This window comes from Asterias amurensis, chromosome 2 (assembly GCF_032118995.1).
Source record: "Asterias amurensis chromosome 2, ASM3211899v1".
In the NCBI taxonomy this organism is placed as follows: Eukaryota; Metazoa; Echinodermata; class Asteroidea; order Forcipulatida; family Asteriidae; genus Asterias; species Asterias amurensis.
This window is the reverse complement of record NC_092649.1, coordinates 12,306,274-12,331,803: the sequence shown is the minus strand read 5'-3', so window position 1 is coordinate 12,331,803 and position 25,530 is coordinate 12,306,274. Positions and strand designations below refer to the sequence as shown.

At 36.9% G+C, this 25,530-nt stretch overlaps 1 protein-coding gene across 5 annotated transcripts in view; it reads left to right on the top strand.

The window, feature by feature from the left end:
* The window catches only part of LOC139954167 (inositol 1,4,5-trisphosphate receptor-like), a 117,815-nt gene that overhangs the window by 35,639 nt on the left and 56,646 nt on the right, over window positions 1–25,530 (top strand). For 3 of the 5 annotated variants that reach the window (XM_071953864.1, XM_071953863.1, XM_071953860.1), the window contains exons 10-22: window positions 5,030–5,125; window positions 6,257–6,417; window positions 7,042–7,141; window positions 7,693–7,853; window positions 9,849–9,990; window positions 11,037–11,195; window positions 11,832–12,004; window positions 14,601–14,720; window positions 15,766–15,963; window positions 16,664–16,915; window positions 17,596–17,749; window positions 18,517–18,664; window positions 21,538–21,552. In XM_071953864.1, coding sequence (XP_071809965.1) covers window positions 5,030–5,125; window positions 6,257–6,417; window positions 7,042–7,141; window positions 7,693–7,853; window positions 9,849–9,990; window positions 11,037–11,195; window positions 11,832–12,004; window positions 14,601–14,720; window positions 15,766–15,963; window positions 16,664–16,915; window positions 17,596–17,749; window positions 18,517–18,664; window positions 21,538–21,552 — 1,879 coding nt within the window. The remainder of the gene's footprint in view (window positions 1–5,029; window positions 5,126–6,256; window positions 6,418–7,041; window positions 7,142–7,692; window positions 7,854–9,848; window positions 9,991–11,036; window positions 11,196–11,831; window positions 12,005–14,600; window positions 14,721–15,765; window positions 15,964–16,663; window positions 16,916–17,595; window positions 17,750–18,516; window positions 18,665–21,537; window positions 21,553–25,530) is intronic. The other 2 variants (XM_071953865.1, XM_071953861.1) reach the window with 1 other exon arrangement.

The window sequence follows — 25,530 nt, the reverse complement described above, 5'->3', positions numbered from 1 at the left end:
CAGGCGACATGTGTAAACCACTGGTCTACGTTGTTATCAGACTTCCTAGAAATCCTTCTGACTGGTGACTCATTTGTTGAAAAGATTAAATGGAGAATATTTATAAAAAAACATTCACTTCCAAACGGCATGAGAATTATCATGATGAACAAGGATGGGATCAAACGGAAGCTTAATAATTTGGAAACATTGGGTAGGGCCGGCTATAGGTTGGAAGGTGTCTAAGGGAACTTTACCATTAATAACATTTTGGGGGTGGGGGGGGGGGGCCTTACACAAAGAGCCATTCTGGTCAGTGTATTGTGAGTGGTGTGTTGTCTGGTTTGAGACAGGCCACCTGTTGCTTGGTGAAGAAGGTCGCCATGGGATCACTTTAGGTTGACAGTGGGTGGCGACTTTGGACCTTTTGCCAGTAAACTCAAATGGGTACATGAATACCGTTTTAGAATACGGTCTGTTCATGGAGGTATAATGTTGCAGTTTCAGAGTTTAACCATGGAGGTAGAATTGTAAAACCATTCCTTACTCTATGGTGAAACTTAAACACGTACGTCAAAGGCTGTTTTGAAGCTGTAAAACAAGAACTTTGCTTTGCATTTGGTCAAAGTTGTTAAGCAAAACGACATTAAGTTTCCTTTTGAATAAGTCCATTCACAAAATTGGTTAGAGCAGTGTGTCGGTCAGGTCTCAGAATGTACATTTTGCCAAATCCATTTTGAAGCCTAATTTAGCCATCGGCCCGTCGGGTTGGTTACTGATGGAGATAATATTAACAAAAGAGACCTCGTGCGGCTGAATGGGGTACATTTTTAGGAGTTTGTCTATTGACCCAAACTGGACGTAACAAACCCTAAACATGACTTGACATGCTTTCTGAAAGTGAAATAAGTTAGAGAAAATTAAGGAGTGGGGACGAGTTTATCGTTTTTATTTAGTTTGTACGATATAGGGTTCCAGAGATATGGGATATATGGAGGTTTGTTCCTAGAGCAGCGTGAACATGAACGCGATCAGAAATTGTGTCGTTTGTCGTTCAAATTTCGCGAGATGCAATAAGCCCAAAGTGACAATAAAACAAAACCAGACCTGCCAAGTCTCACGCATTAGGCGTGAGACTCACGCATTTGGGCTCTGTCTCACGCTCACACGCACATCAACCATTATTGGGGCGAGATCGGGAAAAAAAAAATTAACAACATTTTTTGTACAAAATTTGTACAAACAGAGCGCAAATTTGTAGATTGCGCACGCTTTTGCTCATCCAGTAGGTTCAGCTCAAATTCGGCAGAGCGCAAAACGCTTATTGCGCACAAGTTTGTTCCGATTCTTTTAGCAAATTCGTTGAAATGCGCTCCACTAGCGAAGACACAACAGGCAGAAGAAGTGAGCGATTGATTTTGGACATCATTTTTAGTCTATTTTTTTCAAGTTTGGAAGGATATAATCTGACACAATCGAACCTCCACATTAACCATCAACATCTCCTTTGTACCTCCAGTGAGTTTTAATTATTCTGAGGAGGTTTTTGATGCATTTTGAAACACTTTTTGTCCACAATTAAATTTGTGGCACACAGCATGTTCCAAAAACTCGCTTTACTTATAGTGCTGTAGCAACGCTCTGTTTCGTGGGACGTAAAAATGTCATTTTTGACGATGTTTTTTAACAAGGAAATGCAAGCATTATGAATGTATATTGAGTGTGTGGAGAAAGTTTTGGTAGTGTAGTACAAAAGAAACTTTAGTTATTGCTGGCTAACGGTCAGTTTCACCTATCAACGCTGATTTGAAAAACGTGTAACGTTAGGGAGGCCCAACATATTAGACCCCTTTAAGGATCACGGGGGAGCCTTATAGTTTCTAGATGCATAAGGTACGTCGTCTAACCCAAAACGAGGTGGGTACAGCCACTGCAAGTAGTGGTGGACGTGCGAAATTTGGGTTAGAATTATGACGCCATGCATAAATATTGAGAGAGGCGTATAACACCCTCACCCACATTTCAAAATATTTGTGTAAAGGATTTTTATATCCTAGCGGGGTGCCGCGCGAAGCGCGGCAATCCGCTAGTTATTTATTATTATTGCCAGCTTGGTGTTATATCATCCCCTTGTGGGAGTTTGTTAAAGCCATTGGACACTTTCGGTAAACAGTATTGTCCAAAAGGCCTTCACTTCGTGTATCACAACTGATATAAAAAATAACAAACCTGTCAAAAATTTAGGCTCAATCGGTCATCGGAGTTGGGAGAAAATAACGGGGAAAACCAATTCTTGTTTCTGCTCATTTCGCCATGTCATGACATGTGTTTAAAGTAAATCTGTATTTCTCGACAACGAGACTGATAATTGTTTTAATGTTTTCTCCAAAAGTAAAGCATTTCATGGAATAATATTTCAAGAGAAATTTTTCACTATTACCTTCTGTAAACCCTGTAAGTTATTTGTAAATCTGTGAACTTTTTCTTTTTTTTTGTTCCTGTGCCGAAAGTGTATAATGGCTTCAAGTCCCCTTATGAAGGTCATCTAAACATAGACTGTAATGGAAAGTTGCATTGAAATGCATGGTATCAATCAACATTCAGCATTCAAGTCAATCTGATTGTAGGAAAACATCCTCATCCATAGGGTTCCTTGACATCTAAGATGAATTGATGAATCTTGAACAGGATTAAGAAGGATTTTGAAGGAACCTGTATCTTATGTGGCAATCAACAATCAGTGATGGCAAACTACATAAGTAGATGCACCTTTTCAAGAAGTATCCCATCTAGCATACATGCCTAGGGATGTACATGGTTCTCTTTGAAATAGCTAAATTTCTTTGAATTGTTTTCATAATTTGGTTTATTCCTTAGATAAATTCTGTTGGGCCTTAGATTTTTAATATTTTTAAATTGTATCTCTGTGAAGCGCCTTGAGCATCTTTTGCGCTATATAAGTTTCGTTATTATTATTACATAAATGATTGAAAATTTCATATACATCTATGTACAACTCGTGTCCATCATGAGGTGACCATGTACACATTATTCTCTCCACAGCACTTAAGTAAAATTAAAAATACTATACAAAAATGAACACTTCAAATTTATAAATGTGGCGAAACACGAAGAGCAAATAAAACAACTCCCATAACAAACAACAAAGAGCTTTGGTTCGTCCAATTATGTAAAACTCCGTCTATGTTATTAGGTAAGGACTGTTACATAATGAGATGTGATTTAATGTCCTCTGCTATCTTATATTATGTACAGATATCAAGATGTAACTTTGGAATGTTTATTGAAAAAAGAAAAGTAGTTAATGGCCTGGTGTGACAACCTAACCAGAGTCTTTCTCGAAGTCTTCAGGTTGAAATGTCAGGCCATTAACTTTTTTTTTTATCATTGTGTCATTTTGGTTGGTAGGCCATTTGCAACAACTAATTATATTATCTTAAGTGCTAATTACATAGATCGATTTTTTTTTTTAATTGGCAGATTTACTCTTTATATGCAAAATTCAAGGTTTAAGCCCCATGGTGGTAAAAATATTGTTAATGTAAAACACAATTACTAGTGTTCTTCTTAAAAATAGAACAAAACAATTAATCAATAAATAGTCATACAAAAATATATTAAAATTTAAATTGCAATAATTTTAAAGAAGATGGGAGTAATAAATAGTGTTCATCTTTAGTCAAGAAAAGCAGGCATAGGCTACGCCATGTAATGTTCTTTCAACTTAAGTCTGATTTCTGGTGTGTTTTTCTTTTGCCCTTGGGAAAAATAAGAAAAATTGTGATTAATTAGCCTTGATAATCTTCTAATTCGTCCCCCATAGTAGTTCTGCCCTTGTTCTCAATGAAATGTCAGTAGGGCCTACTTTGTTCCAAGGGACCAAATATCATAAAGGCATTTTGTGATTTACAAATTTCAATGGACATGGGAACGTACATGAACATTGCCTTTTGCCGGCATTCAGGCAATCAACCTCAGCAATCAATAAAAATATTAATGGATGTCATATTTAATGGATTCTGTCACTTAAGTGTGTTTCATCTGTTTTTGTCAATTTTGAACTTGGATATGGCATAAGTATTGTAGGTGCAATTGTGGCACAAACATTTACGCACACTGTTCACCCTTCAGACCATTCATTTCTTTATACTCATTCACCATACATGTACATGTACGTCCAGACATTGCTAATCTTGTTGTTTTTTTGCACTGTTATTTCTCAGAAAAAAATATCAGGAAAAATAATAAGAAACAAAAACACATTGTTTTGTTTTCCGGGTTGTGCATTCTTTTAACATGCGAAACATTGGAAATGTAAATTTGGTCTAATACATGTACCTTTTCTTTTACCCCATAGTTCGAGCAAAAGTTTATAAAATATTGCAGCCGTTTTTGGGCCGCCCTGGGCATTGGTACAAGCGGCTTGCCGCCGATATGGTCTCTAAAGGGATATGGCTAGTAAACTACATTAACAGAGTAAATGATACAGGTCACCATGACAACTGAAGGGACCGATTGTGCACATTGAATTTTTATTGAGTTCTCCCTTCATTCGCTGTTAGAGCCTGTCCAGTTCCTAATCCATTCAACTGAGGTTGATCAGACAACAATTACTTCAATTAAATCATGAGTTTAGTGAATCTTCACAAGCTCGAACAGCTGTAAACAAGAAGATCAATGTGCTGTTTTCCTGTATTTATAGATTGTGGAAGTCTCACATTCTCAAAAACAAGTCGAATGGAGACTGTATTTTCATGTGAAATAATTGTTCTTATTTTGTGTTCTATTAATTCTTGGATATAAAAAGACCCAAAGAAATACAATTTCATTTTGTATTTAATTTGTTGAAATTAGCAGTGAAACAAAGCGTTAACTTGGGACATGAGTTTACAGGAAAAGCCGAACAGAAAAAGCACAGGGCACCACGGCAATTGATGGGTGTCGTAGGTTATTTTGACCCCTGCTACTATTGGGTTGGAATTGTATAAAAGCTAACTTTATGATGTTTTTGTTGTGATTGATATACCAGGTTGTACAACATGATCCCTGCCGTGGTGGTGCCGGTCACTGGAATAGTCTCTTCAGATTCAAGCATCTTGCAACTGGACAATACCTTGCTGCAGAGGTAAACACTTATTGTTCAAAGTGGATATTTCATTTTAGATTCCAATTTGGAAAAGTAACAGATCATGGTTATATAGACCGTATTGAATAACCCCCTTTGTTGCAATGAAAGTCGCCATCTTGTTGGTCAAACCGTATGCGCGTCCAAACGCGTACATCAATGAAGTATGTATCTTGCAGCAATTCCCGTTTGATTTCTACGGCACATGCAGGCACACACCCACGCACACGCGCACAGACGCCATCTTGTAGGGCAGATATTTCAGCGATCTATTGCAGTTACAGGTTGAATACTTTCTGACTGGCACCTTAAACAAAGATATTGACAACATTTTATTTACAAGACTAGAATCAACATATGTATGTATCTTGCAGCAATTCCTGTTTGATTTCTACGGCACATGCAGGCACACACCCACGCACACGCGCACAGACGCCATCTTGTAGGGCAGATATTTGAGCGGTCTATTGCAGTAACAGGTTGAATACTTTCTGACTGGCACCTTAAACAAAGATTTTGACAACATTTTATTTACAAGACTAGAATCAACATATGTATGTATCTTGCAGCAATTCCCGTTTGATTTCTACGGCACATGCAGGCACACACCCACGCACACGCGCACAGACGCCATCATGTAGGGCAGACATTTGAGTGGTCTAGTGCAGTTACAGGTTGAATACTTTCTGACTGGCACCTTCAAACAAAGATTTTGTCAACATTTTATTTACAATACTAGAATCAAAGTGAGAAGAGACTAGAATTAAATTGAGAACTGTTTTATTTTTAAACAAGGATACTAAGAGAAGATTTATCTCCTCTATTTTATGGGTGAAACTCGGCAGGATTGAAACAAAGATGTTGAATTACGAAAGAAAAAACAAACAAGATCACCGGAATTTTGTCTTGTCTTGAGTTTACTGGTCCAACACCAAAACCACTGGCCTTGGGCAGGTGGTGCGGTGAAAAGATCAAGTACTGAGTATACAGTGCTAACACACATCGGTGTATGGGTAGACCAAAATTAATAAGCCCTGTATTGTTCAAGATGTTTCTAAGTGCATCCTATAAAATATACTTTATAGAGTGGTTTTATCTAAATCTCCCACAATGATTCTTTCCATATCTTAGGCTGACAATGATTCAGCTAAAGACACTACACGAGAGAAGCTTCGTGGACCCCATGGTGGCACTGTATACCAAGTGGTGCCCATTAACCATGGCAATGATATCGCTTCCATATTTGAGCTGGATCCAACGACTCTGCAGGGAGGTGACTCAATGGTTCCAAGGTGTGTAGCATGATAAGATTTCTATCTTAAGCTGTCATGTAGTTCACTGACATAAAGTGTGGTTTGCATGTGGTTTCCTGACAACATTGTCATCTGTCTGGCAATCGTAATGTGGGACTTTTGAGGCACTAGGTTGGTAGCAGACTTACTAGGTACAGCCATTGTTTTCATTAATGTGCGCATGCTCAGACCTACGTTAACAATGGAAAAGTCTGCTGCCACCTAGCCTTCCAAAGTCACCCATGGGAACAATCACTGTTTTACATTACTAGTGAGAAGCACTTCCACAGATTTTTATATTTTTTAATTTTTTATTTCTTTTCAATATCACCAACCATTAGGGGGAAACAGTTTTTAATGATACATTAACAATTCAAAAAACGATTATAAACATATATATATTTTTTTTAAATTTATACAAAAATGTTGTGTACAAAATATTTGTGTTATACAAATTTTGACTGTTCCTGAGGTGTTTTAATTAGCATTTACCGGGCAGACCACTGTTAAGGGAGAATACCACATACCTTTTCCCCCTAATTCTTATGTATTTTGTTATGATGGGTCTACTGAATCGCAGTAATTATTTGTCATGATTCTTAAAACTGTTTTCTTTTTGTACAGGAGTTCTTATGTTCGCCTGCGTCACCTTTGTACCAATACTTGGGTGCATAGTACATCCATTCCACTGGACAAGGGAGAGGATAAACCTGTCATGCTTAAGGTATGTTCTGCCTCTGATAAAGGCAGTTTGTGTGAGTACATGTAGTACATGTAAACACATTCAAACAGGTACCGATAACACAAGAGGACAGTAGAGTCCATGTTTCTGGAAAGGTCCACAATTGGAAAACATGTACAAAACCAATGGGAGCTGCTGCCAAAAAGTTAGAGTTTAAACACAAGAGGGATAATATGAGGTTCACGGTTGCAGGCGCATTTTGTGTGTGACAGACATTCAAAACCAGTAACAATTTAAAAAAATACATACAGGTGGTACAAACTCCTCACAAACCAAAAGTACCTGTGGTATAAAATGCAATAAATGGTTTGAGAAGAGTCTTGTTTGATGTGTAGACGGACCTTGTTTCACCGTTTATGGTGCAGGGAATTGAAAACTATGTTCACAATATGTTTTGGTTGCAATATAAGGGATTACAGGGGTGTGTTTCTTTCGTGTATATTATTTGTTTTAGCACTCTTGAGTTTGTTTTCATTATTTTTAGCACTTTACAAGATGTGTATTCTCTCAAATCTGTTGTGATTGTCTTCCAGGTTGGTACAGCACAGATACGTGAAGATCGTGAGGCTTTTGCAATTATACCTGTACCTCCTGCTGAAGTCAGGGATCTAGACTTTGCTAATGATGCAAACAAGGTGCTGTCAGCAATCGCTTCCAAGCTAGAGAAGAGCTCTATTACACAGAATGAAAGAAGGTTAGTTAGTCGGGCTTCTTGAAGGGGTTAAAAAAAGAAGAAGAGATTCTCGATAAACAGGGGCCAATTTCAGAGTGCTGCTTAACGGTAAACAGATACTTGTGTTAACTGGCAGCAGAATAATTTGCTTGAGTGTAAGCGTATTTCACAGGTTAGCAAAAGAATTAGGCAGCCAGCATGCACATTCACGATAGATTTGCATTTTTCTGTCATTTTCATTCAGTAAGCACCAATTTCATAAAGCCTGCAGGCACAAAAAACTTGTGAAAAAATAGGTTACCAGTGAAAATACCATATATTTACCATTTCTGTGAATGGTACCCCACTCATTTCTAGTTTAGCAAAGGAATGTGCAAAGCAGAATTTTCTGCTAACCAACTTTATGAAATTGGGCCCAAGTCTTGACCTACATAAGATTGGACCTAATTATAAATTTGATGTAATTATTTTCTGATTGAGGTTGACATCCCAATGGCTACATCCTGTTTAATAGACTTTTAAGTACAGTGCTCTGTAGTTAAAAGTACGCTAATCCGTAGGGGTATTACAATATCCTTCCAAACATATCCTTGATTCCTCTGCCAGACCCACTCTCTGACCTTCAACTCTGATATTTTTGTTTCCATTAGTGTATCTGTATTTAAATCTTGAACTTGATTACAAATGAAAAGGGCACTATGAACTTTGGCAAAAGGGTGCTGGATTGAGACAATGTCTTTGGGATGTTTTCTACGGTGTTTGTTTTGGTTTGCAAGCCCTACTATACAATCTGGAACATTTTTTTATGATTTTCTCTAAATTTTCTGTTATTTTAAATATAATACTATTTTTTTTTTAATATAATTTTGTGCGTATCGGTACTCAAACTGCACATATCGGCCTGATACTCTAGCTTGTGCATGGGAGAACACTAACATTACCTGTCAAACCTTTGCGTAAACAATGTTCTACATCCATACAGCTCCACACACTCTAGTCTAGTCTCTTGATTATATGCCCTTTGATGTTCATCAATGACCTACATTTCTGTTTTGTGGTTTTAAAATATCATTACAAACATTTGTGTTACGCTTTGATGTTTTAGTTCATTATGGGCTTGTATTGACCTCATGATAGAAGCGTTTACTCAGAACTAGAAAATTATTTGTTTCAATCTGAAAGCTCAGTTATCGTACCAGTTCTCAAGACAAATATTTCAATCGGAAAGCTCACTGATTCTTAGTTCCTTACAAGAACCAAATTTCAAGAGAAATGTTTCCATCTGACGGCTCACTTAATCTTAAGTTCATACCAGTACCAATCCTCAAAAAAAATATTTCCATTTGAAAGCTCATTAAATATCAAGTTAATACAAGTTCCAATTCTCAAGAGAAATATTTCCATCTGAAAGCTCTCTGATTCTAAATATCATACCTACAGGTGACCAACCTCCAGAGAACAATGTAGTTCGGCAATTAGAAATTTCTAAACACTGAAATAACTGTTTGTTAATATTTTTGCAATTATTAGTCAAAATAATAAAATAAAAAAACTTTACATTTTTACTATTTTTTAAAAATGTTTAAATTTTTATTATACAGCGAATGACATATTCAGAGCTTAGCTCATTGGAATAACCAATGATATACCTTTAAAGGCACTGTACACGTTTGGTAATTGTCAAAGACCATTGTTCTCACTTGGTGTTTCCCATCATAAGCATAAATCAACAAGCCTGTACAAATCTGGGCCTAATTGGTCATCGAAGTTGCGAGAAAATGATGAATGAAAAATACTTTTGGAGGACGAATTTATTATTTTAGTGAGAAATTACCCCTTTCTCAAAAACTATGTTACTTCAGAGGGAGTCGTTTCCCACAATGTTTTATACTACATGTATTAACAGCTCTCCAATGCTCGTTACCAAGTCGGTTTTTAAGTTAATATTTGTTTTGAGTAATTACCAAATGTGTACCTTCCCTTTAATTGATGTATTTCACTTCACCTTTTGTATAGGTTTGTGACTCAGCTGTTGACAGACTTGGTGTACTTTGTCTCCATGTTGCCTAATAATGGAGGTGATGCATTGTGTGTAGTGGTTCAGAACCCTGATAGAGACAGACAGAAACTCATGAGAGAACAAGATATCCTAAAACAGGTAAAGCAAATTCATTACCGCAGTAAGCTACCTCTGACAAATTTTGACCCCTTGCACGCACGTCACACGCGGCGACTGTGCCACTCTCACCATTTTGGTTGGCATAAGTTTTACATGTAAACGCTGCGTCGTCTAAAATGCTTACTTCACTGAATAACCCACAGTTACATTGCCCACCGGTATGGCGGCTCCAAGATATTTCTGATGATGATGCAGGTGAATTGGGTCAATAGGGGGAAAACTGCTCTTGCAGGAGTACATGCTATTTTGTGTTCTGGCCGAGCAGTCTTGTTCACCCGACTCGAGCTCTGGTGTTGTCAGCAGCAGAGTATGGGTTTGATTTCCCGCTCATGACACTTGAGCAAGGAACTTTACCATAATTGCTTCAGAAAAGTTGCAAAGTTAGTGCTCTCCGCTCTACCAGCCAGGTTCCTAGTGGATGATACCAATGCCTACATCATTATGGGCTGTGAAGGAGGTAACCCTGTTACAGCCACAGGAGTAGCTGGCAACGTGCCCTAGGTGGCAGTTGATTTGGTTGACAGCCCAAATCAGTTAAATATAGCCCTCACCTTTAAGTGGCCATCTGTCCTTGTAATGGTGATCTCTCATATAAAACATTTTACAAAAGTAAACAATTTTGTTGTATCATTGTAAACATTGTTAACCAAATAATGTCTAGTCCCTTGTCTTTTTATTTGATAAATTAAACCAAAAAAGGAAAAGACAAAAGAAACATAAGCTGTTGCAGGTGTACATGTATGTTAACACAAATAACTGTTATTGTCAGTGTAATACAATTGTACAATTGTACAAAAACGAAATTACCTTTGAGTGATGTTTTACTTGGTTGCGTTGTGTAGAAAATTAGTTGTGTAGAACTAATTATAATCAGTGAACTTGCTGATACAACCATGTATTCATCTCTTTTGGAGCCAACACTGTTGCCAAAGAGATTCACATAATGGTCATTCCTGCAACTTTACTAGTTAAAGTTCTTTTGTACATGCTTGTTAATTTCTCATTGTCATCATTTCCGTCATCAGATCTTTAAGATTCTAAAAGCTCCCTTCACTGATAACGGAGATGGAGCGATGCTGAAGATGGAGGAGTTAGCCGATCCAAGACACGCTCCGTATCGTCACATCTGCCGTATCTCCTATCGCATCCTCAGATTGTCTCAGCAAGCCTACAGGAAGAATCAGGTTAAGATCAAGATCCTTTTTATTCACCAGACATATAGGTGCACCCCAATTGGAGCCCCTAAAAATAATCTAGAATAATGGAAGAAAATCACTCTTGTTGAACAAATTTGTTTGCTTTCAGATGCCTACAAAAAGCCTCAGGCCTGTTATTATTAGATAAAGAAACAACCTCTTTTTCAAAAACTATGTTACTTCAGAGAAAGACGTTTCTCAATTTGTTTTTTAAAATAATAGTAATGATAATAAAGAGAAATTTGTAAAGGGCAAAAGAATCCGCCTCAATGCGCTGGAAAAGAACAATAATAAAAGTCTGGACCAGACAAAATTTATACAAATCAAAGTAATACACAGTAAATTAATTTAAGGAAATCTAGATACATAACGCTGGCATAAAGTTAAACAACCATTTTAAAAGACGAGATATAAAAGTTAAAAAACAATGTCAAAGTCATAAATACTGATCAATAATATACTATCAACAGCTCCCCATTACTCGTTACCAAGTGAGTTATTATGTTCATAATTATTTTTAATTAACTACCGATAATGTCCAGTGCCTTTAAAGTGTAATTACTTTTAAACCTCTCTACACTCATCCATGAACTAGAAGATAAACAACATTGTTTGTCTTGACAGGAATACATCGCTAAGCAGTTTGGCTTCATGCAGAAGCAGATTGGTTATGATGTTCTTGCTGAAGACACCATTACCGCTCTGCTACACAACAATCGTAAACTGCTTGAGAAGCACATCACAGCTACTGAGATTGAGACATTCGTCAATCTAGTACGCAAGAATGGAGAGTGCAGGTTAGTCTAACAGTTTGTGATAATTCAGGGATGTGATTTATCATTTTTTAACCTATATTTAACTTTTTTATAAACCCCACCCCCCAAAAAAAAAATTAAGGGAAAAAAAAGATTCAAAACAAAATCAAAACATTTGTATAAAAATATTGTATCACTAAGATCAAATTAAAAAGAAAATGCAAAAAAAAATCATTGTTTAGGTTTTTTTTTTCGACAGCTTATCACATCCCATCAAAAAATGCCTGAAGACGATCAGAGCATACTAATCAAAATATTGAGTCAGCTCTTTTCAGAACATAGTGTTATCGCACACCTCTCTGAGTTAGCCATAGAGTTGTATATAAGAACTAGAGGGCGCACTGGCCTTTTCGTGTGGCCCAGCATGCGCGCATGGGGCCATTTTATTAGTTGACAAAACAGCATCGCACAGCGTTTGTTGTCGGCCAGTTTGTAAGTTGACAAAACAGCATCGCACAGCGTTCAATAAACACAAACTCCAACGAGAACTTCATATTGAACGCGCGTACAGAATGGCGCGCGTGTCTCCTTGTGGTCTCGTCGCGTTTGTGCAAGCAGCATCACCAGTGCGCCCTCTAGTTCTTATATATAACTCTATGGAGTTACCCTGTTCCAATTTATAAAACAATGATGTGGTTGTGGGTCAAAGTATGTGGGAGGGATACATGTAGGTTGCTTAAAATGTATTAACTTTTTCTTGAGTTATTACATGTATGAGTAGTGGTAGTTAGTTGCATTATTAGAATTATAATACATTTCTGTTGTTTAACTTTTTCTCATAAGTTAACTTGATCACAGTACCTTGCAAGCCTGAGGAAACCCGTAAATAAGAATGCTCGCTATGTGAAACAAAAACATAATGAAATATAGTTTAGTTTGTCATAGAAAATTATCTGAATCCAATAAAAAGGATAACAAAAATAATCTAAATTGAAATTTAAAAAGATTTGCAATAAAACATACTACAATAAAGTGCAGTTTTGCATGCAATAAAACAAGTTAATTAAAAAATTCAAAAGCAATAAAAAATTAATTAAGATAAACCAATAAAAGGCGATACAATGAGCAATTAAATTCAACGCACTGTCTGGCATGAAATACAATAAACATAATAAATAAAAAGCATATTAATTATAAACTGAATTAAACTACACTGAAATGGAATTAAATTCCTTAAAAATACATTACAAAAAAAAATGCAATGTTGCATTTTAAACAAAAATAGACTGGCGTATGTTTGAATAAATAAAATGTTAAGGCTAAGTGTCTGTTTGATTAGGAATGAACTACACGTACCCTCTTCTGCAACTCTGGCGACCCTTCTAAATGGCAAATATACTGCTGTTTAAATAGTGGAAAATGTTTGGACATTCTTCTCACAAAATTCTCCAAGGATGCTCCCTAAAGCCCCTTTCACACGAGAGCAATTTAGCAAGGGTCCATTGCTTAATTGTAGCATGGTTGTAAGATTTTACAAATTGCACCGCACACGGCAAAAATGAAGCCAGGGTCCCTTGCTACAAAATTTACGAGCGTGGATTGTTTATTTGTTATCACTATGTGTGACTGATTTCTACCCTTATGAGAGTGATATGACGAATTGGTAATCCTTATCACCGTAGTTGGACAAGATAGCACCCACAATAGCATGCGCTATATGGGCATTTTCACCTAGGTCGTCGCTCAATAAACAAGGTTTCCTTTCACACGATGGTGTAGCCCACGTACTTGGTCAAAACTTCCGCCAGTGTAAGATTTTGTCGTAGGTCCGGACCACCGACAAAATGTAGCAATGTTGGACAAGCTTTGACAAAGGACCCTGGACACTCCAAAAATTATTGTCATGCTACAATTTAGCAAGGGACCCTTGCTAAATTGCTCTCGTGTGAAAGGGGCTTAATAAACAGAGAGAAAACAGAGAAAACAGAGGTTGCTAGATCTTCTCTCTGGAACAAACATTTCCAATGTACACAAGTTAAAAAATTCCCTGAAAACTCACCTTTTCAAGATGTATTTCTTAAATGCATAGGTTTGTTGCTTTCTATTGTTAATTTTTGTATGTTTTCTATAATTGTTACTTTGCATATTGATTTTTAATACTATGTTTTAGGGTGTGTCCGGTATCGCTCGGCTTGGCCTGCACGTTCTCGTTATAGTGAGATCGGCTTTGGCGGGACTTTGATTTGCTCAATGCTGCAGGCCTGGTCGTGGTCGTGGTTTCCCTCATGTTGTTGTTTTAATTATCATTCACTGGTTATGTTCATATTCATTATTGTTTTGTGTACATTGTCTCTGCTGCGCCATGAACATCTTTTTAGATTGATTTGGCGCATTAAAAATACCTATTATTATTATTTATTTTATTATTATTATTGACATTTAACTTGATGTCCTGAAAATGTTCACATTTGCAGAGTGGTATGGGCCATGTTTTCAAGACTGTTTATTCCCTGGGTCACCCCTGGAAAATAGAATAGTATGAAAAGGGCGACTGAAGATAAAACCCAACCATCATCACACCCAGTGATATCTAAAATCTTATTTGATGGTTTTTGTTTTGTGTACTTAATTTCCTCAGGTTCTTGGAGTATCTTTCCGATCTGTGTGTATCGAATAACCAGGCTATTCCTGTCACGCAAGAACTCATCTGTAAATCAGTACTCAATGACAGAAACTCAGATATACTCATCGAAACAAAGTAAGATTTGTAAAAGTTGTTTTTTTGTTCATCCAGTAGGCCTGGCATGAACTATTGTGTCTGGTGAAAAATTAATTGAAATATTGAAAGTCAACTTTAAAGGCATGGTACACGTTTCGTAGTTGTCAAAGACCAGTGTTCTCACTTCGTGTATCCCATCATTTAAGCATAAAATAACAAGCCTGTGAAAATTTGGGCTAAATCGGTCATTTAACATGTCTAAGTTGCGAGAAAATGATGAGAGAAAAAAACACCCTTGTTCAGTGGTTGGACGAATTTGTGTGCATTCAGATAGGAATAAAAGACATATAGCTAGAATTTAATATGTTAGTGAGAAATTACTTCTTTTTCAGAAACTACATTTTTTCAGAGGCAGTCTTTTCCCACAAAGTTTAATGCTATCAACAGCTCTCCAATGCCCGTTACCATGTCCGTTTTTAAGTTAATATTTGTTTTTAGTAATTACCAAACGTGTACCTTCCCTTTAAGTTATTGACCCTCCTGTTGGCTGACCTTTCAAAATCATTGACATGGAATTGAAGGATAAATGCACTATGTCAGCATGCAATATGATACAATCAACCCTCTTACTGTCTGATCATTCTATATCATCCTCTGTAGTTATTAAACAATTTAAGTTAGCCAACCCTGCAATGATGATATCATGTGGAGAATGCATCTAACCTTATAGTACTGTGAAAGTTCTGTATATGATTTTCCCAATGTTTGGGTATCTTACTGGCAAATGTTATGTAGAATATAAAGGGTATGTTAAACAGTTCATTTGACCACTTAACTTGATTGGATCAAACTCCATCTTAACTGTAGCTTCCTTATATTGCACTTCTAGCTTGAGCAGATTGCTTCAACTTTAGTCGAATGCTTTATTTTCAACCACTTCACGGAAAACGTGTTAGATGGAAAATGTTTGTAGTATGTTTGGAAAGAAGAAATGGCAAAAATGTTTTTTAAGGATTATGTTGAGGTACCCGCTTTTTTATAAGAAACACCTTCAATCATAAAGTGCTTACTTCCTGTCATCCAGGTTGGTAAGAACCCAGATGGAAGTTGAGATGGAGGTTGAAGCAGATGATGGTAGCACAGAGCCAGTCTATACCATAGAAGAGGAGGAGGAGGTTGTCTTATTCTGGAAGAATAACAGCAAGTCTAAGAGCATCCGAGAGTTAGCGATGGGAGCTGCTGAGAATGTCAAGGAGGATTCTAACATCTTGAAATACTACAGGTTAGGAATTTAAACCATGGTGTTGTGACACATGGCTGAATTACCCTTTCAGCTCTAATAGTCCATGGTAGGGAAATCTATCAGCAAACTTTTTAAAATCCTTGTTTACTTTTCAATTTTAAGCCTCATTCGCATTGGACTACTAAAACTTGCAGATCTGTTTAGCTTCATGGAACACAAAAGGTCTTAATAGGTGAAGTGTTTTGGTGAAGTGTTTTACAACTGTCAACTATTAGAATCAAATCTTAATTTTTTTAAATTTCACTGCAATTTGGTTGATTATTTGTTCCCCCTCAGTTCAAAATACCATTTTATGCTTACATACATAAGTACATGTACTTGTTCACTTATGGTGTGGCGTGGCCGACTCAATGTAGTTCACTGGACCAAAGCCCTGGTGTTGTTTGTTGCTGAGTGAAGGAATTCACTGCCCTAGGAGCAGTGATATCTCGCTGTCACAGACAGGAAACGTTTATTTCTTACAGACTCGGCAAAAAGAAATACATACATTGTAGAAAAGGGCAAATACAAAGTAGATGGCAACGTGCCCCTAGTGGCAGTTGATTTAGGTCAATAGCCAAAATCAGTTAAATGAAGCCCAAATCGTGAAATGGCCTTCTGGCCTTGTGATGTTACACGATTTGTCATATAAAAAAAAAGTTTAGAAATGAAAAACTATTCATGTGTTATTTTATTACAGATACCAGTTAGATCTATTCTCCCAGATGTGTTTAGATCGTCAGTACCTGGCTATCAATCAGATTGGTCCGCAGTTAGACATAGATCTGATCCTGCGCTGTATGTCTGATGAAACCTTACCCTATGACCTCCGAGCTTCATTCACGAGACTCATGCTTCATATGCACGTTGATCGAGACCCACAAGAACAAGTTACACCCGTCAAATATGCAAGACTCTGGTCTGAGATCCCTACACAGATTACTATAGATGAGTAAGTGAATCTGCGTGAATATTAATTAAATACATGAATATTTATTTCAAGCTAGACTGGTCTGAGATCCCTACACAGATTACTATAGATGAGTAAGTGATGCTATATGAATATTCATTCAATAACAGGAATATTCATTTCAAGCTAGAGTGGTTTTGAGATCCCTACACAGGTTACTGTAGATGTGTAGGTCAATCTACATGAATATTCATTCAAAACATGAATATTAATTGAAAACATGAATATTCATTTCGAGCAAGAATGTGGTTTGAGATCCCTACGCAGATCACTGTAAATGAGTGAGTGAATGTATGTGCATGTTAGGATATGAGGCACTGCTAGGTGAGGTATCAATATACTATTTGGTTTGCGGTAACACCATGTGTGTATCTACCTGCCAGGTAGACTTCTTTATTCTTCTACCGCGGAGTAGATTTATCGGATGTTCGGGAGACTTCTCAGTTCTGAAAAGAACTGTCCTGCTTTTAACTACTACCCGGGCGGAAGGTGTAGGAAGTTGGCATGGACTACTACTTTAGTTTATAGAATCATAATTAACTGCACTAACGCGGAGTCGGTTCTTGAATTGGTCTCAACATTTCGACTAGCTTGCTCTAGTCATCGTTGCTCTGATGTAGATACCTAATGTAATTGATAACATTGATTTTGATGTAACACAGTTACGACAGTTCCAACAACATCAGCCACACTGGTAAGGAGGACACCCAGCATAAGTTTGCTCAGACCATCAAGTTTGTTGAGGACTATCTGTGCAACGTAGTGTCCGCATCGTGGTCTTTCACTGATAAGGAGCAGAATAAACTCACCTTTGAGGTAGGTTGGCTAATCTAGTGCCAATGTTACAGAGCTGTAGAATAGAAAATGTGGCAAAGGAAATTTATCTGCTAAGCAAATTCAAGCTGGGCACCAGTCACAAACAATGTAGCCATACATGACGGTGCATTTTGGCTGGTAACCTTATTCTGCTAAGTGTGCTTAGCCATATATTATTTGCTTCTGGTTATAACGTTACATTCGTAATTAAGCACCGATCAAGCCCAAGTTCATGGCACTGCTTACTTCAAAATTCTGCGTTGAGAAATGTGAATATTTTACAAGGCACAGCAAGTATAGAATTCTGCTGCGGTAAGCAGATCCATGAAATTGAACCCAAGCTTAGTTTGTCCCAATACGATTCAGTAATTAACAAAGGTAAGAATATAATCAAAGTCTATATGTATAGCGCACTTATCTACCAATAAGGTACTCAAGGCGCTTAATACATTTTTACAGAGGGATAGGTTAGTGAAGTTATGAATTCTGACACCCAAATACATGTATATATAGCACTATTAAGGGTTTACAAGGTGCTACAGTGCATTCAGCAGCCACACCGGGGCGTACACTTTCTCTTAGCGACACGTGTCCTGGGTTCTTTTTACGTGCGTTACACTTTTTTTTCTTTCTGCATTTGAGGGAAGCCCAATGAATTTTTGGTTAACAATTAAACAGCCTATAATTTTCAAGTAAACTGTATGTTCTGATTATAAGAAAGAATTTATGCATTACAACAAATACTTTTAACAATTGAACATCTTCAGGTGGTGAACCTAGCCAAGCACCTGATCTACTTTGGTTTCTACAGCTTCAGCGAGCTCCTTCGACTGACCAAGACGTTATTGTCCATTCTAGACTGCACTCCAGCCACTGGACTGCCTCTGGGTAAACTCGACCCAAAGGCAGATATAGGTCAGTATTATGCTCAAACTTTTGTTTCACACACTGCATTTTGTTTGTGTTACATTGTGTCAAATGCAGCAAGTGTTTTGAAGGTAAGATGAGGGACATTTCACACAGCTCATTAGAAGTAATTGATGTTTGACATGAAAAGACAAATATTAAGTTTGTGTTTTTACCCATGACACCGATGTGTTGTTAGCACTCAGACATGACTTTGAAGACTTTTCAATGAAATGTATACAGTTGGAGAACAGGGCCCAATTTTATAAAGCTGTTAAGCAGAAAATACTGTTTCACAAATTTCTTTGCTGAGCAGAAAATGAATGGGGCACCACACTGCAAAAACTGGGGTGTTAAATTGATTCTTCCTGGTATCTCTATGTGACAACACCAACATGGTGTTATTTATCCACATTGCTATATAGTTGGTGAAATTAACACCGTGTCGGTGTTGTCATATTAGATACCAAGAGCATCAATTTAATACCCTAGTTGTTTGCAGTGCAGCCACAACAATGCAAGGTTTGGCTAGTAACCTGTTTCTTCTAAGCAATGCTATTTTGTGCTTAGCAATTTTTTTGTGCTTACAGGCTTTATGAAATTGAGTCCAGCTGTTGCTTCTATGGTGGTTATCTGATTGGATAATCGGAGCAGTTTACTGTCTAACCCCGACCCTCAAAATACCTGCTGCACTGAACACTGATTTTGAAGGGTACTTTCTTTTGTTTTGTGAGATGCAAAGTTGTGTGATGTGTAAAAGTGTTTTATCCACACCGTTTTTTCAGGTTAGAAATCAGAAGTTGAATAGGAAGGTACAACATGTGTTTTTTTTTTTTTTCTTCTTCTCATAAACTGAATGGAATAACCACTTGACAGATGAAAATTTCAGGTGTTTGCATGGTGACGAAATTTTGTGTTCTTTCTTCTTGGTAAAGCATGTAATTATACTCCCTATTTAAATGAAAAAAACTTATGGTTTTCAAATTGCAAACTCAGAAAACCAATAGATTCCATTACATCTTTCAAGAAAAGAGTCATAGCTGCAAATTGGGTACTTGTTAAAATTAATAAATACACAAATCCGATAGATCCCTTGTCTTTGGCATCGGATAGTAAGTTACATTAATTTGTTTAAAACATCTTTTCTCAAAACTGTCCCAATTTTCAAAAGAGTTCATTCTATAAAAAAAAAACCGTTGTTGTACTTTCTGTTGGCAAAGACTAGTTCACCATGCACTGTTTGGGTTTTTGGATAGATTAAATTATAGTGGAAATCCCTCTCATGCAATGCAAACCGCTAATAACTAATTGTAAATAATCTTCCTTTTGTTAATAAAACACTTTTGGTTGTTGGTTCAAAATACTACCGCTACATTTAAAATAATCAGATCAGTTGCATGTAACAAGATGAAATGATAATTATTGTTTGCTGGCAGTGCTCCATGATTTGTTCAAAATGCATGAAAGCAAACTGAGCAAGCCTGAAAAGCAGTTTCTTTTAATCCAATTTGCATGTTGCCGATGAAATCATAATCATTTGCTTTCTTGATAATAACAAAAAAAGCTCAAACTGCCTTGGGCATCAGTGGCCAGTTTCCATACTCCATTCATACATTGAAAAAATGTTTTGTTGATCATCTGAAAATGTCAATGACAAATAATTCTCCCGAAAAGCTGCGTTTGTTTAAATATTTTTTTATTTATTTATTTATAAATGTCGTGCACATTAAAAGCCAGTGTTCCATTCATGTGTGAATGTTTGTGTTTGTAATTGATTGAGTGCAATTAGAATCATATTTACATCAATGATTTTTTGAAGCCATTAGATTGAATCAAAAAATTTGTTTGAATGCAATATTTATAGCTCACATGGTGAAATGCCCATAGATGTTAGAGTGATGTCACTGTGATGTCATTACCGATAATAGCAATATGATACCATAAAGCTGCTTTTGTGATGGAATTTGACAAATCCAGGCATGTCTAGAAGCTTTTAAAGCACAATAATATTTGACTTTTCTGTTTATAAACTAACACCAAAAAGAATTTAAAACTGGAATTGGGTTAATCGTCGCAAATTAAAAAGCTGGTGATTGATTTCTTAATCTTTAATCTGGGAACCCCCCCCCTCCACTCTTATTCTTGCAGGTATGTTAATCACAAAATGTAAATTACCTTGAATTAAAAGTAAATACGATGAAAACATGAAAATAATAACAACATGAATCCAGTGAAAGAAAAAGATAGAGCTCACTACTGGAGAATTTGACATTGTTCTAACTGTCCAAGAACTATCTCTAAGTACATTATCAACAATCTGTCCTTTTTATTTGGTGAAGTGTTCATCAAGTTAAGTTGGGGATGAGGTTGAGTTTGGGAACCTTAATAAGCAAAGCTGGTTTTAAATTAGATCAAAAGCCTTTGTTCTCTCCTGATTTGGTTTGTTAAAATGAGTATCTTTGCTGTTTAATGGCAAACAGATATTGAACTTAAATATATTCTTGTGTAACTGGTTGTTACTAACGGAATTGCATTTTTGAAGAAATCATAGAAGTATTAAATCCTACATGTAGATGGATGACTATGTGTTGTGACCAAAGTGCATCCAACAAAACCAAGTCTTCCTTTTTGACTTTGTCAAAATAAAGACAACAACAATGGTCATAATAAATAACTAATAGTCACCCTAAGCGGCGTACTGTTTTATATCTAAAACAAAATCCAGTCTTTAAGGTTCAAGATTTGTCCCGGTGGTTGTCAAATTCCTTCACAAAGGCCCCCCGCCCCCGTACCTCTCCTTAACTATTGAATAAACCCAACTGCCTTCTAACCAGCACCTTAATATTCCATTCTCATTCTCACTTCACTCTTCTATCCGACAGAGCCTCCTAAACAAGGTATGAAACACGGTTCGCATCCCCCTACTACCTCTCCTTCTATTGTTGGTCTATTTGTTTGCCCTCACCCTAAAAGAGTCATTGCATGCTACCCCCATACTGCATGGTTGTTGTGGTAGAGTTGGCCGCTGCCATGGTGTGGCAGTCTGTTGTATATAAACAGGTTGGTATATTGCAGGTAGTATATAGATGCTGTCACCAAAGTTAACTTGCCATTTTCATTTTTACCATGCTGGTTTTTGTTTTTCTGATAGTAAAATTGTCAAGGGTATCCAGTACCTTGGATGAGTAAAGGACTAAATGTTTTAAGAAAGATATTTGTTTGAAAAAACTTGGGGGGTTGAACAAAAAAGTTGACTAGAGTGGGATTTGGACCTGCGACCTCCGGATTAATACACCAATCCACTAAGCTCCGCCCCATAGCGTATTGACCAATCACAACTCAATGAAGGTCCGACAAACAAGGTTTAACATGCGTGCGCGTATCTTGGCGCACGCGGCAGAGTGGTGCAGAAAGTTGTGCGGAGAGCCCCACGTGTTCTTGCTCACACGTGCGTCGTGGGCGGAGCCTACTGGATCGGTCTATTGGGGGGCTATTTTGCCCTAATGTTGGTGGACTACTTTTGTTGTCAATATCCTTGTTCACTGGTGTGTTTGAAAAGCATATGAATAGGAAACAAAAGTGTGAAACTTGAGCTCATAAATATGGGATCTATCGCACACACTATTCTGACTGGAGGAGTGGACAATCCTCTAGTATGTCTTGATACACACTATATGCCCTGTCCTCTCGGTCAGCAGACTGTGCAAGTCTAATTCATACATACTTAAATGTATGGTTTTGTTTTCTACACATTTTAAAGTACTGTTTTTGAATAAGAATTGCATTGTCTATGGATAACCCCCTCACTGCTAACAGATTAACTATAATAACTCATGAACAACCACCGGTGTTTTTCCCGACTATACCATGTAGCACATAACTAAACAGAATCAATATTGTGTTTGACTATGCCCGAAGGTGTCTATCCTTCAATTAATCTTACTAAAAACTTGTGTGGTAATATAACTGTAACTTTATTTCCCATCAATAATCACCATTTACTAACAATCTTATTTATTATTGCTGAATGAATATTTTTTGTGTGTATGGTGGTAGTGGTAATTATCAACTGATTTTTATGCGATGTTGAATAGGTTTTCTCGGCCAACTTCAATTCCATCAGTTGAGCATTGGTCAGATGAGATCATGTGTTCAATTTCATTAGGCTGCAAGACTCGTTCAATTTTGTAAAAGTCGGAAGCAAGAGATGGTCAACCACTTAAACTGCATCCAGTGTAAACAGATATTAGAAATTTGAGTTAAGAATTTTCAAATTGTAGTCATGAGTGCCTATAAACGGGTACGCGAAAAATGATATTAAATGCATTAATAGCTAATAAGAAACACTAGTTTGAGTGCATTAGGGGAAAATGTGTGAATTTGAATGCGTTAAAATGAAATCAACTTAATTTTATTCTGAAATTGGCCTAGAAAACCTACAGTAGAAGTACTCCAGGCATGTACTGTAGCTGATGTATACAATCTTTCCACTATTTTCGTTGTTCCCATTTCTCTACTTTCCTGTCATGTTTCTTACTTTTCTACTTTTCTTTCGCTATTTCTCTCTCAACATTTCATCATTCTGATTTGAAAAAATTGTGAAATGTTATGATGGTGTAAATTAAGAATTTCTTTGAATGGGTATTGAACTTATCAGTTTATTGATAAGTGTCTTTATGTAACCCGATAAAAACCCAAGAGATTGGTTCTAATTAACCAAGTTTTAATTCAAAAATAACTTCATATTACATGTACACTTTTTTTTCGTAAGGTCTATTTTGGTTAGCCTCAATTAAGTTATGTTTTTCCCGATTGTTGCGGTAGAAAAATATTTTTGTTTGTCTTGCTTTTGAGAATGGGATTCATTGTTTCCTCTCTCCAATGAATTTCAAAATACTATTCAAAGCAAATATATTAAAGACACTGGACACTTTTGTCAAAAACCAGTCCTCTCACTTGGTGTATATTAAACAGTATGCATAAAATAACAAACCTGTGGAATTTATTTTAGCTCAATTGGTCATCGAAGTTGCGAGATATATAATGATGGAAGAAGAAAATACCCTTGTCACACGAAGTTGTGAGCTTACAGGTACTTGATTTCGAGACCTCAAATTCTAAATCTGAGGTCTCAAAATAAAATTTGTGGAGAATTCCTTCTTTCTCGAAAAGTACTCCACATCAGAGGGAGCTATTTCTCACAATGTTTTATACCATCAACCTCTCCCCATTACTTGTTACCAAGTAAGGTTTTATGCTAATAATTATGTTGAGTAATTACCAATAGTGTCCACTGCCTTTAATCAATAGGGATTACAAGTCATTGCCAGGCCTGGAGTTATGCAGAGTCCATGGTGCCCCTGGTCTTGGCTCGGGTGCCTCTTGAAAAGTTACCCACAGACTTAAAGAGTTTGTTATTGAAGTGCCCTTTGCAAAGGAGAGTGGCCTTGACCTCTTAAAGTAAGGACAACTGGGGTGGGGGGGGGGGTAAAAAAAAAAAATTGCCAGAGATATCCCCAAAACAAAATCAGATGTTACTATGGTAGCAGGCTACATTTTTTATTCAACTTAAATAGTGTGGACACTTTTTTTGTAATTGTTTTGTTTTTGTTTTTACGATATTTGGGTGAGACGATGAAATGAATAATAACAAATATCACTTTCATCTTATTGTTTTACCCTCTACTATATTATTTATACGCAGAAGTTAAATCTGTTCTTGGTAAGACATTTATTTGTTATCAAGCATTTTGTTTGTTGGAATGCCAGTAGCTTTGTGTCAATCTGCAAGCATGTGAGCGGGATATTTTTGTTGGAGAAAATGAGTTTGTGGTTCAACATGCGCTAAGCATGAATGAATGGCACGATCTGTGTATGTGTGGAGTAGAGTTGTCTGCAACATTTTTAAAAACTTAGTTTGAACGACATTTGTACCTCATTTTGTCAGATTGTATATTCCTATTATGGACTAGTCTTCCTTGGCAGACATATTCACTAAAAATGTTTGGATGAGCACCTTTTGAAATGCAATTTCAGATAGTTGTATACATCTACATGTATATAGGATTAAAACAAATGACTGGTTCCAAATACCAAAGATATACTTTAATGATAAAGACTAAATGGCATGGTTGGCTTGTGTGTAAAGCGCTCGCCTCTCATTTAGGTGACCCCTGTTCGATTCCAGGCCGGGGCCATTTGTGAATTTGAGTTGTGCGTTGGTTCTCTGCTGTGCCACGAGGGGTGTCCAGACCATCCGGTTTTCCTTTGCCTCCCTCGTGAAAAATCAAACACTTTCGATCGTGGCTGTGCTCCGTGGTCCTATTGGGTTGATGTGGCTGGCAGCCAAAGGTGCCCTTGCATGCCTGCTTCTCAAACACGTCGTAGCCGCGTCCTTCGCAATTCAGCCCCCCCCCCCCCCAAATTATTATAACTATTAATACAAACACAAATTGTGTAGTCAGTGCTCACTACATATTCTACCTTCCTTTTTTTATATCTATCAGTCTAACACAGTTTTTTTCTTGGTTTTTTTTCTTCACATTTTGTCAGCATGAGGGAAAGTGTAGCAAGTTCAGACTGTTACAATCCCCTGCAGTTGTATGTCGTATTAGGTCCAAAGATGTCTAAAAGAATGCATGACCAACCAGCTGACCATATCGGATTTTATTGCTGTTTGCAAAACAGTATAAATGTGTGCTCAAGTGCAATGTTGTTTCATGTGAACTGCCAATCAAAGCACATTATGCATCAATTTAGACTAACAAGATTTGTTGAATTTAATGTAATAAGCAGCAGTAAAAAGTTAGCTGGATTTACTTTTCGTTTGTTTGCATGTATGTGTGTGTGTGTTGATGAAATAGATGTGTATTTTC